This window comes from Panthera pardus, unplaced genomic scaffold, assembly GCF_024362965.1.
Source record: "Panthera pardus isolate Hobbes unplaced genomic scaffold, ASM2436296v1 HiC_scaffold_12, whole genome shotgun sequence".
NCBI classification, from domain to species: domain Eukaryota; kingdom Metazoa; phylum Chordata; class Mammalia; order Carnivora; family Felidae; genus Panthera; species Panthera pardus.
Window position 1 is genome coordinate 9,080,088 of NW_026526677.1, and position 20,259 is coordinate 9,100,346.

General features: G+C 55.1%; 1 protein-coding gene across 2 annotated transcripts; it reads left to right on the top strand.

Annotated features, from left to right (window-relative positions):
• The first annotated feature begins 2,647 nt into the window (after positions 1–2,647).
• On the top strand, positions 2,648–16,084 carry CHRM1 (cholinergic receptor muscarinic 1). 2 transcript variants are annotated; one of them, XM_019414732.2, is made up of 3 exons: positions 2,648–3,259; positions 3,712–3,804; positions 13,617–16,084. In XM_019414732.2, exon 3 carries the CDS (start codon positions 13,693–13,695, stop codon positions 15,073–15,075), a length of 1,383 nt encoding a protein of 460 aa, XP_019270277.2. In that variant the 5' UTR covers positions 2,648–3,259; positions 3,712–3,804; positions 13,617–13,692; the 3' UTR covers positions 15,076–16,084. The 2 variants fall into 2 exon arrangements, with proteins under 2 accessions (XP_019270277.2, XP_019270278.2); XM_019414733.2 differs by lacking the exon at positions 3,712–3,804.
• Positions 16,085–20,259: the final 4,175 nt, after the last annotated feature.

Here is a 20,259-nt window from a genome sequence, read left to right on the forward strand (position 1 = left end):
CCAGGATGGCCCCAGACGCACTGACCGCCCCCTTGCACAGAGCCCTGGGATTGCACGCTGCTTGTAAATCTACTCATCTGTAAAATGGGAATAATAATACACACTCCCTCTGGGAGCTGTTGTGAGAAAAAAAAAAAAAAAAAAACAGTTAATGAATGTGGAGCGTTTAACAGCGCCGGGCACGTAGTAAGTGCTCAATACGAGTTATAAATAACGACGAGAATGGCTTTCACGTGAAGCAATCCACAGTGCCACGTTTAACCTGGTCAAACAGCCCCCGTCGGGGAGGTATCTCTAACCCCCGTGACGGGGACCTCAAGAAGGACGCCGACTTGCTCAGAGCGGTTCAGCTGGGAAGAGGCAGGGCTGGATTCGCACCCAGGACAGCTTCTCTCCTCCTCCACGCGAGGGGGCTGAACGAGGGGCCCAGCCCCGCGCGGACAACCCCGCGTTCCCTCGGTGGCCGGGAGGAGTGAATCCTCAGCCAAAGGGACCAAAAATAGCCACCGGCGGGGAGCCGAGACCCAGGTGCCCTGCGCCAGCCGGAGTCCCAACCCGCCAGAGAGAAGGCAGAACCGGCTGAGGTCAGACCGGGCCGCTCCCGGGGCCGCTGGGGGGTCGAGCGGGGGTGGGGCTGGACCCCCACGTGCGCCGCCTGCCGCTGCTTAGCCAAGCCCTTTGTCGCGAGCAGCCGCGTTCGTGCCTCACTCGGCGGCTTAAAATAAAGACAATGTTCCCAGCCTCCCTGCGGCTAAATCCGGCGCGGGTGCGGGGGCGGTGAGAGAGCCGGGTGGGAGAGCTTCTCCTGGCCCTACCTCCCTTCCTGCCTCAGTTTCCCCATCTGGTAAGGGGACCTAGCCAAGTCTGGACGGAAAAGAGTCATACAGTCGGGGGTGGGGGGGAGGGGGGGAGGGGGGGCATCAACCCCCTGGCTTCGCGGACTTGAGGAGGAAACCGCCTGGGACCGAGAGGGGCATTCGAGAAGAGGCAGGGGAGCGCTGGACACCCTCCTCTCCCGCCTACAAAATAAGTGTTTTTATTTCTAAAGGGACGTGTGCAGAGGCGGTGGGAGAAGAGAAAAGGGAGACCAAGGAGATTGGGGGGAGGGGGCAAGGAGAGAGCCTGATTCAGACTCGGAAATGGATGTGGAGCGTGGAGGCCTAACACCCCCACACTCAGCCACGTGTACGCGCACAAGTACCCGCCGCCCCACCGCGCGCACCGGCCGCAGCCGCAAACCGAGGACAGCCCAGCAGGGGGCAGCCGGAGTCCGCGCCCACGGACAGGGACCGGTGAAGTTCTGACCCCACTGCTGACCCCCTGGCCGACCCCGGGGTGGGAGGGGGTGGGGGGCGCAGATGCCTTCCTCTCTAAGCTGCAGTGCCTCCTCGACTTCAGAAGGGAGGTGGGCTGGATGCTTGCTCTAGCGGGCTTGGAGAAGCAGAGACCCCCCCCCCCCACATGTACCTGCCACGTGTGCCCACCACTGGCGTCCCGTGGCTGCTGGCCAAGCCCCAGGGACTCCGGATTTGTTCCATCTGGCTCCATTGGCAACTGGGCTCCAGCCTGAGGAGGAAGCCCCAAGTTAACCTTCGGGGCATCAGGATTGAGAGGGGGTGCTTGGTGGGGAAATGTGCGGGTGGGTAAGCAGTGGGGCAGGTCCCAAGCCCCTGGCTTAGAGCCAAGGGACCTGAGTCCAAACACTTGTCCACCATGTGTTAAGTACGCCTCTGCTCTTCAGTTTTCTCATCTGCATAATGGGAACAGTAGATGATCCCTATCCTTCCCACCTTCTGCCCCAGGGCTTCAGCATGGCCCAGTGGGACAAGGGACACAGCAGCCCCACAGAAGTCTCCCCGGCTCTCCTCTGCGGTCAGCTCCCCAGGAGGTCTCTAGGGCCAGGTGAGGCCTGGGCAGAACCCAGGTCTCTATGGCAAAGGGCCCCAGGGCTTCTATCTCTAACACAGAAATCTCAAAAGGGGGGAGGGTACTGACCAAGCAGTGGGGCTAAGGGAGGCGGGGCGGGGGGGGAGGGCAAGTTTGTCACTTTGGGTACGCACCTATGAGCCCTGAGTGGGAGTCAGGGGAGACAGAGTTTGACAAGCTGGGAGGAGAGCTGTCTGTCTGCCTGTCTGTCTGTCTGTCTTCCAAGTGGAAGCTGGGGGTGGAGCAGGCAGGGAGGTAGAGGCTGCCTCACTTGTCAGAATTAGCAAGTTCCACAGTTGGGCAACACTCAGACACACACCGAATACAGACACACGTGTACACACGCGTCCGGGTTCCAGACCAACAGGGCGACACCTGCATTTACACAGGTTGCGTGGTATTCGGGGACACTCACGTGGGGGGCACTCAGCAGCACGTGCAGTGGGCACACAGCCCCCCTCCATCCCTGCCATCCAGACCCCCATATACCCTCACACCCGGGCCGTGCAGCGTGGACAGACGCAGAAGCACGCAGCCCAGCACGCGGCCACGTCTGCCCAGCCCCTGGGGCGGTGCGCCAGCCCTCTGGGTCTGTTCCAAGTTGGAGCCTCTCACGTGAGGCCCAATGTGTCATTTCCAAACAGAAGGAATCTAGCTCCTTCGCAGCAGGGAGGAAGAGCAGGGTGTGGGGCTGGGTGGGTGGGTGGGTGGGCGCGTGGGCATGTGCAGGGGGCAGGGCGAGTGTGTGAGGGAAGCAGGCATGTGAATGCCGGGGAGTGTGTGTCGGGGCAGGGTGCACACAGGTTGGGGGCTCGAGTGTTGCGTGGGGGAAGGAGCCCCGGGAAACAGTGTGCCTTTGTGAGGTGTGTGTGTGTGTGTGTGTGTGTGCCGCTGAGTCTGTGTGCAGTGGGTGTGGGTGTTTGTCTCCCTGTATCCGCCTTCTCTCCCGTTCTGGACTTTTAGCCTTCCTGGGCTCCTTTTCCCCGTGTCCTACGCCCTCCCTCTCGGGGCTCGAATGAGGTGCCCTAGTGGAGGAGGGGGGCACCCTCCAGGAGCCTAGTCCAACCCCAGACGCTGCCTGAGGCTTCCCTCCAGCTCCCCCTCCCTTCCTTTTCTCCCTTTCCTCCCTCCCTCTCTTTCCTCTCCTCCCTCCCCCCCCCCCAGGCTGGCGTGCCAGGGGGTGGGACATGCCAATCACTGGCTGTGCCTCTCCGGCTGCCAGCACAGGGCGCAGCTCCCCCCGGGAGCCAGGTGTTTGGGTCCCTGGAGACGCCGCCGGCCCCCGGGGAGGCAGTGGGGCTGAGGACCCTACAGACCCCTCTCCAGTCCCATGGTGAGTACATTTGGGAGGGTTTGGGAGGGGCTCCACTGAGGTGGGGGCGGGAAAAGCAGGGTCCTAGGAGCAAAGCCGGGGCTAGGGGGAAATGGGGATGAACCCCAGAGAGCGGAGGGGGCCAAGGAGGGGTCTAGAGGCCACGGGGGCTGTGTAGCATTGGACCTTGGCGACTCCAAACACCCCGTCTCCTGGCTTTGAGCAGATACACCTGATGTTTTTCTGGGGTTCAGCTGGCAGAGGAGATGGAGACCCCCCCTTAGGAAACTGGACCCGGAGCCCAGAGGGATTAGGCTACCATGTAGCGGGCAGAGGCCCCAGAATCCCAGGGACAGAGTGGAAAGGTCAGGGGACCAGAGGGCAGTCCTTGCCACCAGCATCCCGCGGGAGGTTGACCCCCACCCCCGACATTGGGGTGCCAAGTCCCAGAACCTCCTCCTCTTCTCCCTCAGGGAACCCTGAATCCCACCACCCCCATCCACCTTCAGCCCCCCCAAGATGGACTGAACCAGGTTGCTGGCCACACGGACAAGCTGGATGCCAAGGTGGGTGTTAGGCCAGAAGCTAGCAGGAGACCAGACCAAGAGCCCCAGGGCTCTGGGGGAACAGATGGGCACATGGAAGGCCATTCCAGCCAGGGAACGTGGCCCTGACGTGTGCAAGGGCCCAGAGGGCCCTCTCTGTGTCCACGGTATCTTGGGCTCCCATAGGAGCAGGTCTCAGTCCCGTGTCCTGGTAATGCATGAATACTAATGGGCACCCATGCAGGCACCCATCCCAGGACCCCCAGACTCCACAATGTAGTGATGGGCTGGAGGCCACGAGCTCTGATTCTTGCAGACTCACCCCTGCGGAGGGGGTGGTCAGCTCTCCCTGGGCCATTCAGACAAGTGCTGCTCAGGGGTTATCGGTGCTACTGAGAAGGGTTCACCTCCTGCCACAAAACATACCACAGCTCCACCCAGGCTGACCCAACACCACCCTCCCCCTCCATCCAACTGGCCGGAAGGAGTCTGATTGTCTCCTACAGCCGGACAGTCTCCTGTCCTTGAGTAATCAGCTGCTCACTGAGCTGTCAGATAAGAGTTAGCTCTCTGCCCCCTGACCTCAGCCACTAGGCACACCGTGATCGCCGCTGTGATACAGCAGGCAGGGGAGGGGCTGGCGAGATGGGGCTGCAGAAGATGTGACTCTGGGGCCTGGAGATCTGAGAACCAGATCCCAAAGTGCAGAGAGGAGTCCAGAGTGTCAAGAAGGGTTTAGGCAGAGGTCACGTCAGCCCTAAAAAGGAGCCTCCCCATTGGAACAGACAGAGAGCCTGAGGCTGAGAAAGGAGAAGGGACATGCTTATGGTCACAGAAAGGATATGTAGGGGTCCTCTTGGGCCGGGACCCCTTTTCCGTGCCCTCAGCGCAGCACTGCACTCCCACTCCCTGAGCAAGACGACGGGGTGGGGAAGCAGCAAGCTCTATGAGGCAGGAGCTTGGGCTCTGGAGGGGAGGGCGGGCGGGGAGAGGTGGGTGAATATCTCGCTGGGTTTCTGCTCTGCTGTGATGCCATGGTGATGCTTAGAAGGATGGGGGAGGGAGGGAGAGAGAAGAAAGGAAATGGGGAGGAGAACGCAAGGATTGAAGAGCAGGGGGCAAGTGATGAGGGGTGGAGCACTTCTGATGCTACCTTGGCAAAGTGACGTCGAGGGCCCAGCCTGCTGACTGTCTGGCTCTGGCCATGGTTTGGCTAAAGTCGGGCAACTGGTTAAAGTCCATCAGCAATGAGTGTATTTGGCAGTGGTTCCAGGGCTGACGCTCCTCTTCCGGCTCAGCAGCGCATTTATGAGCATTTAACTGATGGCTGCTGCCCTCCCCAGGACCATTTGGCACTCCAGTGACTGTTGAGCCTGAAAATGTGGTAAATTGTATTTGTTTACCCCTGATTCCCGAGGCCAGGCATCAGAAGTAGGGATCTGTGCACCTGTAACGGGTCGAGAGCTACCTTCAGAGAAAAGTTAACCCAGGGGAAGAGAGCCACCTCTGACAGGCTGGCTTCTCCAGCAGAAGGGACCGGTCAGGAGATCTAGCCAGAAGGAACCCTCTTCACAGCACATGTGAAATCCCAGAAGCCCAGCCCCACAGGCCCCACCTCGTGTCTCCTTCTCCCCAGTATTACCCGTTCCCTCCAGTCAGGGCTCTGCCAGCTTCCCGGCCCAGAATCACAAGATGGCTTCATGCCTCCCTCCTGAATCTCTTCCCTAGCACCCTCTCATTCTCTGTCTCCCCTTCTCTACAACTTGGCCAGTGGTAAGAGTCGGGAAGCCCAAGTGTTCAGGAATCCCTCTCCCCATCAATCGCTCCTGACCTCCCCTTTCCTCTCGCCAGCCAGATCCCCAGCCCCTGGGGATTGGTCCAAGGCTCTGGCGGTCAACAGTCTGGGCAGCTGTTCTAGAGGCTCTGACCTCATCCCTTAACTCTTTGAGCCCAGGCTGACTTTTTCCTCTCCCAACATTAACAGGCCCCAACCCACAGCCGTGCCTGTCCTGTCACCTCACGCTGCTTCCTCGCAGCAGGTGCATCAGGGATCCCTTCGTCCATTTTACAGATGATGGGCCCGTGCTCTGGAGCCTGACCGCTGTGGATTCATCCTCATGCCCCTGAGCCTGAAGTCAAACAGAAGGACCTTATATACGTATTCATGTATTTATTCCACACATATTTGTTGAGCAACTCCGTGTGCCAAGCACTGGGATAAAGCAGCGAATGAGGCAGACACACCCGCTACCCTGCCTCTCTGAGAGCGATGGCTAGACCTCCCCCTTCCCACAGCGCTGTCATCATACATCACGCAGATGGACAACAGACACTGTCACACACACACACACACACACACACACACACAGCTAGATTCTAAAGGAAGGCCTGATTCCCTCACTGACTCAGACTGTGGCCAAGCCAGTCAAGGTGGGCGAGGAGGCTGTCAAGTTCACGATTCCCACAAGGGCAGTTTAGAGTAGGCAGGGGTCCAAGAGGTTAGTCTTGGAAGCAGACTGCCTGGGTCTAAATCCTGGTTGCATCGTTGATGAGCTGTAAGGTCCTTACAGTCTCAGAGCCTTGGTTGTCCCTTCTGCAAATTGAGGATAATAAAACCTGCTTCACAAGGAGTTGTAACAGGTCAATTAAATCCTGAATATAATCTTTAGAGCCATGTCTGGTATATGGTAAGCAGTCAGCAAATATCAGTTGCTATGATAATATTAATAATATTATTAAAAGCTCCCAACAACCTTTATCAGGAGGCCATGGTCCCGAGAAAAAAGCACCTCCCTGCTTCCTTGCCCCCTTCCGGTGCCCCAGACATGACACCCTCAGAGGATGAGTCCCAACCCAACTCCACAAAGCTACAGACTCACCCCCACCATTTCCTGTTCTCACTCAGCAATGCGCACACCCTCGCACACAAACAGTCATCCTACAGATGACCAGGGTGGGAAGTGACTTCCCCAAGATCACACAGCAGGGATTGGAGGAGGCCTCCAGGAATGTTCTCTTGAGCAAATCACTGTCCAAGAGAGGTTTGGGGGCAGACCCTTGCTTCTGATTGTGGAGGAAAAGCAGAGTTATTGACGGCTCTGCTCTTGGGCCCAGGGGCTCAGAAGATCCAGGGAGTGGCAAGAATCGGGGTCTAGTTCCCCAGAACTGCTACCCTTCTCCTTCCCCCAGTTGTCCCAGATGGGAGGCCTTAGGCCCTCCAGTTGGTAAGTGGGGCGTAGAGGAGTCCGCTAAGTGGAAAGAATCCAGGCCCTGGAGCCCACAGGTCAAGGGGCAGAATCCCAGCTCCATTGCTTCCTGTGAGACCATCAGCAAGTCACTTAGTCCCCTGAACCTCAGTGTCTTCATCTGTGAAATAGGGATAAGAACCCTCGTCGGGGTGCCCTATGGATTAAAGGAAATGATATCATACATCAAGTGCCTGGCATGCAAGAGGTGATTAATTATGGTGGTCTATCAGTGTGGCTATTTTTTCTTAAGTTTTTTTAATTTATTTAAGCGCTCTCTACACCCAATATGGGGCCTGAACTCATGACCCAAAGATCAGGAGTCACAGGCTCCTGCAGCTGAGCCAGCCAGGTGCCCCTTCAATGTGGCTATTAAAATGAGCAGGTGGGAGGGACTTCCAGCCATTAAGGAGCGGGACTCCCAGCCAGCCTCCTCACTTCTAAGGATCATTTCTCATAGTTCCCCCATCATGAAAGCGTTTTTAAAACTCATCAAAGCTATAGCTAGCTTTAACAAGAGCTTGTGAGGGTCAGAGGTCACCATGTTTCAGCCACAAGTAAATGTGATTCCAGCCCCAACTGGGAGAACCTAAGTGAGCCTTCAGCCTCTACAGCCTCCACTCAAGGACATGGGTCCTTTCTGATCAGAGTCTTGAGATGTCGATTTCAGGACCCTGTAAAATCTCCCCACATGCCAGGCGGGTTCAGCTCCTCTACTGTGCAAATGAGCACTGTGAGGGACACCTGGCTGGTGGAGCATGTGATTCTTGATTTCAGGCTTGTGAATTCGAGCCCTACGTTGGGCGTAGAGCTTACTTTAAACAATAAAAACTAGGGGCGCCTGGGTAACTCAGTCGGTTAAGCGCCCAACTCTCGATCTCGGCTCGGGTCATGATCTTGCACTCCGTGAGTTCAAGCCCCGCACTGGGCTAAGCGCTGACGGTGCACCTGCTGCTTGGGTCTCCCTCTTTCTCTGCCCCTCCTCCGCTTGTGCGCTCTCTCTCTCTCTCTCTCAAAATAAGTAAGTAAACATAAATTTTTAAAATAAATAATAAATTTAAAAAGAAAGAAAGAGAAAAAACAAATGAGTAATCTGGGGCTGAGAGAGGGGCTATGCCTGGATCTGGAAGGCCAAAGGGCACAGCAAGAGGTGGCTGGGCTGTGGCTCAGAATGAGGAATCAGGAGTAATAACAGAGAGGCACTTTGGATGCTGTCAGCCCCATCAGCTGGCAGATGCAGGGTGGCCAGGGAAAGAAAGGTTAAGTGATTGCTAGTGATCAGATGGCTAGAGAGAGACAGTTTTGAGGGAGGACACACAAAATAACTCACTAATCAAGGTAAATAATATTGTAATGTAACATTTTAAAAATTCAAATGGCAAAAAAAAAAAAAAAAAAAGCAACAAACTACAGCCCAGAGGCTGGCCGTCTGTTTTTGTAAATAAAGTTTCATTGGAACCAAGGCCAGGATTAGGGTGAGTCACGGGTGATAGGATTGTTTTGTGTAAGTGCAGGGTTAGATCCTGCCTTTGTTTAAAATTTGGCTCAGGGGCACCTAGGTGGTTCAGGTGGTTAAGGACATGATCTCCCTGTTTGCAAGTTCAAGCCCCACATTGGGCTCTGTGCACACAGCTCAGAGCCTGCTTGAGATCCTGTCTGTCTCTCTCTCTCTCTCTCTCTCTCTCTCTCTCTCTGTCTCTCTCTGCCCCTCCCCAGCTCACTCTCTCTCTCTCAAATATAAATAAACAGTGGGGTGCCTGGGTGGCTCAGCTGGTTAAGCATCTGACTTTGGTTCAGGTCATGATCTCGCAGTTCATGAGTTCGAGCCCTGCGTTGGGCTCTGTGCTGACAGCTCTGGGCCTGGAGCCTGCTTTGGATTCTGTGTCTCCCTCTCTCTCTGCCCCTCCCCCACTCGCACTCTGTCTGTCTCTCCCTCTCTCAAAAATAAACTTTAAAAAATTTTTTTAAATAAACATTAAAAAATAATAAAAAATAAAAATAAAATTTAAACAAAATAAAAATCATATCAAATTTTGTTCATGATGGGTTTTCCCACCAATTTCTTTTTCTTTTTTTTTAATTTTCTTTTTACATTTATTTATTTTTGAGAGACAGAGCATAAGTGGGGGAGGGGCAGAGAGAGAAGAAGACACAGAATCTGAAACAGGCTCCAGGCTCGGAGCTGTCAGCACAGAGCCCAACGTGGGGCTAGCACCCACAAACTGCGAGATCATGACCTGAACCAAAGTCAGATGCTTAACCGACTGAGCCATCCAGGCGCCCCAGGCCTTTAAATATTGTATTAAAATATTGTTTTCTTGATCAGTGAGTCTGGGGGCACCTCAGATTTTGCAACCAAGGCAAAATTGTCTCAGCTCCCCCCAGGGCTAGACCTGCTGTGGTGTAGGACCAAATCCAACACAGTGGAGGGCTTGTCACAGTGTTGAAGGCTGCACCGTGCCCAGGCAGACGGGAGGCCCCTGCAGCTCTGAGGTACAGCCTCTGAGGCCAGCAAGCTCCTCTTGTCTGACTCAGCCTTTTCAGGTAGTGGCCCAGGGCACCAGTGGGGGCTACATCGCTGCCCCAAAGCACCGGAGTTTGAGGGGTCGGGGAAGGGAGGCAGCACTCAGGCTAGGAGCCAGGAGACTTTGGGCTACACAATGCCTTCTTTCCCCTTTTCTCTGGGCCTCAGTTGCTCCATTTGTGCAATGGGAACTAAATAGCACCGAGTTCAGATCAGAGGGACAGGAGTTGCACAGGGCAACCTGCCAGGTGACATCCACCAGCACCTTACCAGGGAAAGCCCCTGCGTGCACAGTCCTATCCCGGCCTCCAGCCCAGCACCTGAGTTTGGGTACAGGAAAAAGGTGCAGCAGGACTCAGTAAGCAAGACAAATAATATTTTAGCACAGTACTTTTAAAATTCAGGAGCACCTGGGGGGCTCAGTCGTCTAAATGTCCGACTCCCACTCAGGTCATGATCTCACGGTCCGTGAGTTCTAGCCCCGCGTCGGGCTCTGTGCTGACAGCTCAGAGCCTGGAGCCTGCTTCAGATTCTGTGTCTCCCTTTTTTCTCTGCCCCTCCTCACTCGCGCTCTGTCTCTCTCTCTCCCTTTCTCAAAAATAAACATTAAAAAAAAATTTTTTTTTTAATTCAAGGGGCGCTTGGCTGTCTCAGTCGGTACAGCGTCTAACTCTTGATCCCAGGGTCATGAGTTCAAGCTTCACCTTGGGCGTAAAGCTTTCTTAAAAAAATAAAATAAAATAAAGTAAAATAAAATAAAATTCAAATTGGCAGGGCTCCTTGCCACCTCAGTCAGTAGAGCATATGACTCTTGATCTCAGGATTGTGAGTTTGAGCCCCATGTTGGATGTAGAGATAAATAATTAAATAAATACATACATACATACATAAAATTTAAAGAATAAAATTTTAATTGGCGGGGCACCTGGGTGGCTCAGTCGGTTGAGCGTCCGACTTCGGCTCAGGTCATGATCTCACAGCTCGTGAGTTCGAGCCCCGCGTCGGCCTCTGTGCTGACAGCTTGGAGCCTGGAGCCCGATTCGAATTCTGTGTCTCCCTCTCTCTGCCCCTAACCCACTCGCATTCTCTGTCTCTCTCAAAAATGAACATTAAAAAAGAGAAATTTTTAATTGGCAAACTGTGACCTCCAGGCCAGCCATCAGTTCTTATTTTTTTAATGTTTTCTTTATTTTTGAGAGAAAGAGAGACAGGATACAAGTGGGGGTGGGGCCGAGAGAGAAGGAGACACAGAATCCGAAGCAGGCTCCAGGCTCTGAGCTGTCAGCAGAGATCCCGACACGGCTTGAACTCACGAACCACGAGATCGTGGCCTGAGCCGAAGTCAGACACTCAACTGACACACCACCCGGGTGCCCCCAGTCATCAGTTTTTATAAATAATGTTTCATTGGAACAAGCTGCTTAGGCTCAAATCTTGGTTCCTGCCTGTGTGATCTTGTACCAGTTGTCTTGCTTCTCTCAGCCTCAATTTCTTCATCTGTGAAATGGAGAGAAGAACAATCCCCGGGCCATATCTGTTAAGATTAAATGCAATAATGCACATGAGCACTTTGAGCAGGGACTGCCCCTCAGGGAGCACTAAACAGCAATGGTCACTATCATTATCAGTTGCTGCTGTCATAGTATTAGAACTTTTTAAAATTTTTTTCAGTTTATTTATTTATTTTGAGAGAGACAGAAAGGCGGGGAGGGGCAGCCAGAGAGAGGGAGAGAGAGAGAAAGAGAGAAAATCTTATCAGGCTCTGTGCTGTCAGCACATAACCTAACTCAGGGCTCGATCCCACGAACTGTGCGATCATGACTTGAGCCAAAACCAAGAGTTGGATGCTAACTGATGGAGCCATTAAGGCGCCCCTAGAATTTGTTTATTTATTTAAGTAATCTCTATGTCCAACGTGGGGCTCAAACTCATGACCCCAAGATCAAGAGTCGCGTGTTCTACTGACTGAGCCAGCCAGGTGCCCCAAGAGATGTTTAATCAAAGAAGCAGACGTTCATGGGGGGAGCCCTCATGGGTGCACATGCTAAGAGTCCACAGGCATCTAGTGCCTACCGTGTGCTAGGCCTATTCCATGCATTCTGCATCTGGGGACCCATTTAAGCCTCACAATAATTCCTCGCTTTGGTGGCTAGTCATTCCCATTGGCTGATGTCATTCCCGGTTTTCAGCTGAAAAAACCGAGGCACCTAGCAATGATACTACTCGCAGGGATCACAGACCCAGTAAATGGTGTTACCCAGGTTCAAAGGCAGGCCATCGAGCTCCACAGTCCAGGCCCTTCCACCGTGATGTTCCATGTCCCCCTGATGGGGACACTGCCCCCGACGCACAAGCACGCACTGACAGCCAGTCCTTCTCGCTCATTCTGTCACACTCCAGACTGCCATCCTGAGAGTCCCTCTCACACACCGGTTTACCGTGACCAGTGGAGATGACCTCCCTGTCACAGCCCCCCCCCCCCCCCACAAGGCCACCTATCATGCATCAACCTCCTCACAGGCACAGCACACTAGTCTCTCTGTCACAGACCAGGTCCTGAGGAGCACCAGGGCTTGGTGGGCCCTTGCCCAACATCTCTCCCTTGGAATTTTTCTTTTCTTTGTTTTTTTTTTAATGTTTGTTTATTTTTGAGAGAAGGATGGAGCGCATGCGCAGGGGAGGGGTGGAGAAAGAGAGGGAGATGGGATCCGAAGCAGGCTCCGCGCTGACAGCAGAGAGGCCGATGCAGGGCGCGAACCCACAAACCAAGAGATGGTGACCTGAGCCGAAGTCAGACGCTTAACCAACTGACCCACCCAGGTACCCTGGAGTTTTTCCAATGATACGGTCCCTGAGGCCACAGCTGCAGGTGGGAGGAGACCCCAGCTCTTCGATGGAAAGATGGACACCTGAGCCCCAGAACAGGAAGGAACCAGCCAAAACATACAGCAGCAAGGCCACGGCTGAGCTGCGGGGGCCTCCTTCCCAGCCAGTAGGTTGCTGAGAAAGGGTTTTCCCTTTACCCACCTTTGGTGCCTGGGCTGGACTCCAGGCTCAAGAAAAATGTGGGGGATCTTCCCTTTGCCCTTGCCGTTCCCCACTCAGTTTGGACTCAGGAACAGAGCAGGGAAATAGAAGGGGCCTCCCACACCTCAGCTGGGGCCAGACCCCTGCCTACCTGGGAGCTGAGGCCCTCGTCCCCGCTGCCTGCTTTCACTCCAGGCTTTTTACCACCAGGCGAGCAGTCGGGCCCAGCACAACTTACCCGGCTGCCCTCATGGAGGATCTGATCCAGCTTCAAACGCTGCCTTCCTTCTCTCTCTCTCTCTTTCTCTATCTCTGTCACACGCACACACACAGACACACACGCGCGCACAGGGAAACCAGCAGACACACTAACATACACCTCTGTCCCCTTATCTTCCTCCCTCGCCTTCCCATCTTATTCGATGGAAGAATCCCACTGACGCTCTACATGCTCAGAGTAAGAAAGAGAAGCAGGTCCTAATCAGACTCACCTCCTCTGTCACTGGGGGCCAGGTTTATGTAGCTGCTCAGAGCCACGGTTGCCTCAGTGAAATGGGGATCATAAGAGACCTGCGTCCCAGAGATGTACGACAGTTAAATTAGGTAATTCAATGAAGCACTTAGTGCTGTGTCTGGCTGGTAGTAACTCCCTGGTAAATGAGAGCTTTAATAAAATTGAGTGAAGTGCTTTGAAAATTTGGCAGTGGTGTATACAAAGCGAGTCTCCCAACTCCTGCCACATGAGTTAAGCAAGACAAGGATTAGTAGCAATTTCCCGATGAGAAAATCGAGGCTCAGAGTCTGAAGGGGGACTCTGATCTCTGGATTCCAAGCCCCCTCCCCCCAGTGCCGCTGGCACATCCAGTCATGGCTGGGAAGGTGCGTTATAAATGACTGTGTGGGGCCACTGGTGGGAAAAGGGGAGGCTGTCTCGCCTAAAGATCTGAGGAGGCAGAGGCTGGGTTCCCGGCACCTTGCACCCCGAGCTGTCAGAGACGACCGGCAGCCCAACCAAAGGCCATGTCCTCTCTTTTCAGGTGATGACCTCCCCCTGAGGAAGCCCTGTAGTGTGACTAGAGAAAGGGGCTGCCCGCCCAGCCCCACCCGGCCACCATGAATACCTCGGCCCCACCCGCCGTCAGCCCCAACATCACGGTTCTGGCACCGGGAAAGGGTCCCTGGCAAGTGGCCTTCATTGGGATCACCACGGGCCTCCTGTCACTGGCCACAGTGACGGGCAACCTGCTGGTCCTCATCTCCTTCAAGGTCAACACTGAACTCAAGACAGTCAACAACTACTTCCTGCTCAGCCTGGCCTGTGCTGACCTCATCATCGGTACCTTCTCCATGAACCTCTATACCACGTACCTGCTCATGGGCCACTGGGCTCTGGGCACACTGGCCTGCGACCTCTGGCTGGCCCTGGACTACGTGGCTAGCAATGCCTCTGTCATGAACCTGCTGCTCATCAGTTTCGACCGCTACTTCTCCGTGACCCGGCCCCTGAGCTATCGAGCCAAGCGCACGCCCCGCCGGGCGGCCCTGATGATCGGCCTGGCCTGGCTGGTTTCCTTCATCCTCTGGGCCCCAGCCATCCTCTTCTGGCAGTACCTGGTAGGGGAGCGGACGGTGCTGGCCGGGCAGTGCTACATCCAGTTCCTCTCCCAGCCCATCATCACCTTTGGCACAGCCATGGCCGCCTTCTACCTCCCCGTCACGGTCATGTGCACGCTCTACTGGCGCATCTACCGGGAGACGGAGAACCGGGCCCGGGAGCTGGCGGCCCTGCAGGGCTCTGAGACGCCCGGTAAGGGGGGCGGCAGCAGCAGCAGCTCAGAGCGGTCCCAGCGGGGGACTGAGGGCTCACCGGAGACCCCTCCGGGGCGCTGCTGTCGCTGCTGCCGGGCCCCCAGGCTGCTGCAGGCCTACAGCTGGAAGGAAGAAGAGGAAGAGGACGAAGGCTCCATGGAGTCCCTCACATCCTCGGAGGGTGAGGAGCCTGGCTCCGAGGTGGTGATCAAGATGCCCATGGTGGACCCCGAGGCGCAGGCCCCCACCAAGCAGCCCCCCCGGAGCTCCCCCAATACGGTCAAGAGGCCCACCCGGAAGGGGCGTGAGCGAGCAGGCAAGGGCCAGAAGCCCCGCGGGAAGGAGCAGCTGGCCAAGAGGAAGACCTTCTCGTTGGTCAAGGAGAAGAAGGCGGCTCGGACCCTGAGTGCCATTCTGCTGGCCTTCATCCTCACCTGGACACCATACAACATCATGGTGCTGGTATCCACCTTCTGCAAGAACTGCGTTCCCGAGACCCTGTGGGAGCTGGGCTACTGGCTGTGCTATGTCAACAGCACCATCAACCCCATGTGCTACGCACTCTGCAACAAAGCCTTCCGGGACACCTTCCGCCTGCTGCTGCTCTGCCGCTGGGACAAGCGTCGCTGGCGCAAGATCCCCAAGCGCCCCGGTTCCGTGCACCGCACCCCGTCCCGCCAATGCTGATGGCCCCTCACCTGCACCCCGCCACCCCAGTCCCCGGGAGAGCCGGGTGGAAAGCGGGCAGGGGCTGCGACCTCAGACCCAGGGCCCTGCTCAGCCCTCGCCGGGCTTCGCAGGCCCCTAGGTCACCTTCCTGAACAGCCCAGAGAGACCCTGCCACCTTTCCAAACTTAGCTCTTTCCAGCCAGGGAATGAACCCGGGGAACTGGTTTTTCTGTTCCCTGCTGGGTGGGAATAGGCTCTTCACCAGGAAGAAGGCTGGGGGAGGAGGCTCCAGGCTTTGGATCCCTTGTTTGCCTTCAGGCAGGAAGTCTGTTAGGGAGCCAGTGGGGCGGGTCAGGAGAAAGAAGGTTTACATTTCAGTCATCTCTGGCCCCAGGGGGCTGGCCCAGATTGTGGGAGACGGCACCCCCTGGGGCGATGGCAAGCTTGCCTCTCAGGGAGCAGGGATCCCCCTCCCCTCCCCAGGCACAGCCCACTCTGCCGGGGCCCTAGGCACACTCTCCGGGATTGTCCAGCCTCCCTGAAAATGTCCCCAGAGTGTCCCTATGTGGGTCACCCCAAGGCAAATGTCTAAGCATCAGCAGGACAATGACCCCAGAAGAGACCAGATGGGCTAGTCACACACCAAGTCCCAAGGCAGCCGCAGGACCAGGCATCGGGAGTCCTGATTGTCCCACTATGTAGTTTCCCTGGGAGTGAGGGGCAGGGGTCCCTGCTGTCCAGCCCCACACCTATGCCCTCAGTCCCTCCCTCCCCGGCTCACAGCCACCACCTGGATGGATCTGCTCCGTGCAGCTCTAGCCAGGCCTCCCGCATGCTGCCTGCCTCCGGCCTGCCCCGCACAGGCCTGGCCCGGCCCACCGGTCCTCTCCTGTGAGCTCCCAGTCCGACCATGCATGGCCTCCCAGCCGCCCTTATCTCCAGGCCCAGCCTGACCCCAAATGTTCTTTCCTTCCATCCTCAGCAAGTGCTGAGTCTGTGAATAAAGCCACGTGACTAGTGGGCGCAATGGGGCCTACTTCCCTGTGTGGATCCAGGGCCTGGTCTTAGACCAGGGCAGAATGGGACAGGGAGGGCCCAAGGGTCATGGAGTGTGGGCCACTGTCCTGAGGGTGGTCCCAGGAGGGGGCAGCACTGAGTGGCTGGATCTACTGAAACCTGTGGGCCCCAGCACCCCGGGGGCCCCGGCTCAGGTGAGTAGGGCTGTAATGGACAGGCCTGGATACCGGAAGTAGGGAGGCCAGGTGAAATAAACTGCCCTTGCCCATAGCCCAGCATATTTTTTATCAGCTTTGCCATATGTGGCTGCTCCGGGGGCCCTGTTACACCCAGGGAGAGCGGAACTGCTCCAAAGCCCCATTTATAGATGGGGAGACCAAGGCCCAGTGACCCAGGAGGACGATTCAGGGTTACCCTACCAAGCAACACTCAGGCTTCCAGGCAATTCACAGCCTCCTGACCCCTGGACTATGGAGATGGGGCGCCAGGCCAAAGCACTCCATAAAGGTGACCCTCAGGCCAGGTTCTAACGCATTTCATTGATTAGGGGAGCCCTAAAGCCTAAAACAAAAGAAGCGCAGAGAGGTTAGTCCCACAGCGTAGAGTAGTGGTTCTCAAAGTCTGGTTACCACTGGGGGTCCTCAAGACCACCCTTAGGTTCAAGGATTCACTAGAAAGATACCCAGAACTCAGCAAAGCTGTTACACTCATGGTTATAATTTATTATAGTAAAAAGGATATAAATTCGGGGCGCCTCGCTGGCTCAGTTGGAGAAGCATTTGGCTCTTGATCTTGGGGTTGGGAGTTCGAGCCCCACAATGGCTATAGAGATTACTTAAAATCTTTTTTTTTTTAATGATATAAATTAAAACCAGCAAAAGCTAATCGTACATAGGGCTGAATCCAAAAGAGACAAGCTTCCAGTTGTCCTCTCCCAGTGGAGTCATGGGGACAGCACTTAATTCGCCCACATGTGACAACATGCATGAAGGTTTGTTTGCCAGAAAGCCTACCTGAGCCTTGGTGTCCAATATTTCTACTGGAAACTGCTCGTGTAAGCATGGCTGACTCCAGTTACTTAGTCTCCAGCCCCTCCAGAGGTTAATCTGATACCACAAGGCCCAAAGCCCGTAGGTATGCAAAGACATGCTCATCAGGCAGAATATTCCAAGGGCTTAGGGGTGATCTCCCAGGAGCCAGCTAAGGGCCAAACCTTCCTTTGGAATGACCAGGGTTTGGACAACCCAGACCCCCTGAGTTAATCCTTGAAGGCACAGTAGTCCTGACCGGTAACATTAGTATCACCCAGGACCTTGTTAGAACTAGAGGTTCTCAGGGTCACCCCAGATTTACTGAATCAGAAACTCTAGCCATGTGCTTCATTGAGCCTTCCGGGTGTTCTGATGCAGGCTGAAGTTGGAGGAAGGCTAGCCAGAGGAATGAGGTCCTGGGTGGGGGCTAAACGCTTGCAGAGAGGGAATGAAAGTTCACGCCACACACAGCTGTCGGGACTTCCCGAAGCCCTTTTTTTTTTTTAAATTATTTTTAATGTTTATTTATTTTTGAGAGAGAGAGAGAGAAAGAATGCGAGTGGGGGAGGGGCAGAGAGAGAGGGAGACACAGAATCCGAGGCAGGCTCCAGGCTCTGAGCTGTCAGCACAGAGTCCGAAGCGGAGTTCGAACTCATGAGTCACAAGATCATGACCTGAGCTGAAGTCGGATGTTTAACCCACTGAGCCACCCAGGTGCCCCCCGAAGAATTTGGAAAAGAAGCTGCCAACACTATGGGCAGGGGCAATGCACAGAAGAGGTGGATGGGACAGGCTGGCCAGGAGCTGACAGGAGCACAGCACCGTGGAGAGTGGCCCCAGGACACTGACCCTAGACCCCTCTCCCTCCAGCATAGGTTTCTGGGCGTCAGCTCTAGACTCTGGGAGCACCCCTCCCTCGCCACTGCTCCCTAATGGCCCTGAACCCCCTTTAGGGTTAAATGCCCTGCCCTGTGCTGAAGGCACTGGAACTAAAGTCCTGGTGGTGGAGAGACCCAGGAAGCCTGAGTGGTGTTGGGAAAATCCTGAAATCCGATTGGCCTGAGCTCCTACTGGGAGCCAAGAGTGGGAGGACAGAGCTGGTATTTGCATTAGGAATGGGGTTAGCAGTTCATACTCCATCCTTTATCCCAGGCACAGGTCCTACCTGCCCATGCCCCCCCTCACCACACAACCCCAGGCAACCCTCTTATTTTCAGTGTCCTCATCTCTGAAAGGGGAATGAGTTCCTCGCTGAAGAGTGAAGAGGCCGAGACAGACTAAAAAGAAAGCATCTCCACGGCTCTGTGAGCAGTGTTACCCCAGGATGAGGCTGTTCTCAGGTAAAGGCCGGAAACCAAGTGCTTCCAGACCCACACCTTTCCCTCCACCTGCAGCAGGGGTTTCACAGAGTCCAGAGTCCCTTCCCCCACCCCACCCCCCAGCCAGGGGGAAGAAACCGGGCTTGAAGAAAGGAGTATCACGGGGCAAGCCTGGGTCGGAGGAGGGTGTGCAGTCCTGGAAGGCATCATCCCAGAAATGGGGCCTGGGCCCTGCAAGCCTCTGAAGCAAGATTCCTTCAGACCCAGCTGCCAGAAGGTGGAGGAAATGACTTGAGCCTGACGGGAGGCTCAGTGGCTGGACATGGCATCAGTCCACCCCAAACATTGTGCGCGCGCGCGCACACACATACACACACACACACACACACACACACACCGCGGAGGGAGTCCTTCTTGGCCCCAGAAACAAGGCTGTCATACGTGAACGGGAAGCAGAGAAAGAATGAGGTGGCTCTGTGAATGTCACCTCCTCCCCTACCAGGTTGGAGCAGGCCCGGGGAAGGGGCAGGACTCTCCCCCGCCTCCCCACCCCTCCCGCCACTGCCCCCTCCCGGCCACCCCGCCTTCCCATCGTGTTACTTTAGCGCCATCTGCGGGCAACCGAGGGAATAGCCCTGCCGAGAATCACGGCGCTTAGAACCTGCCTGGCTGCTTCCCAGAGAACAGGACCACGGGGGCCAATGATGGTCTTGGCCACCTCGGTAACTGCCCCCACACCTCGGCAGGAACCCAGGGCCCCGGAAGGATCAGTTCGCTTGGCGACCACGCTAAACCTGTGGAGGCAGGCCCGACCTCTCTCCTCTACACCAGCTTCACCAGGCAAGCAGGAGACTCCGAAACCAGAGCAGCCCCACGTTCTCGCAGTGCCTTTAGGAAGCCTCAGTTTCCTTTCTTGGAGGCTGGCTCTGATTTTACAGAACAGATGCTGACCCAACCGGACATTCAGACAGCTATGCCTGCACACCTTTACAGCACAAAACGCTTTTGAATGCCAAGTGCCCCACACCAGCCTCAAATGCTAAAAACTTGGAGATGATGTCCTTGTTCTTAGCACCCTTGTAACACACACAATCTGCCCGACTCCGGGAATCAGACTATCACACAAAAGAGGCCTGAAAATTACTGTCACTCTCCCTTCTGGCCCCTCTACTTCCTCCATTCCCCCCTCTCCTAGAGTTCCTGGCCATCACCACCCATGCAGCGCTCAATCCAGAAATCTGGGAGTCATCTTGGACTCCTCCTTTTCATTCCTTGTACCCAGTTGGTCAGTCCAGCTCCCAAACAGTTCCCAAATTCAGCCAGTGCTCTCCATCCCCACTGTCAGCATCCTCGTGCAAGAGTCCTTTAATTCAGGGGTTAACAAACTTTCTCTATAAAGCGCCAGATAGTAAATGTTTTAGGCTCTGTGGACCAAGAGGCAAAATTAAGGATATTATGTAGATACTTATGTATTATAGTCTCTGTCCCAACTATTCAATTCTTCTGTTGTTAGGCAAAAGCAGCCATAAACAATACATAAGCAAATGAGCATGGCTGTGTTCCAATAAAACTTTATTTAAATTCCACTGAGATTTGAATTGCACATAATGTTCATGTGTCACAAAATATTATTCCTCTTGATTTTTGTATCTTTTTTTTACCATTTAAAAATGAAAAACCCATTCTTAACTTACAATGGGTACAAAAACATGCCAACCAGCTGTAGTTTGCCAACCCCTGACTTAATCGATCCCATTCCCATTCATTCTCCATGTTTCAGCCAAAGTGATCTTGCCAAAACATAGAACTGATGCTGGGCCAATCCCTTGCTAACA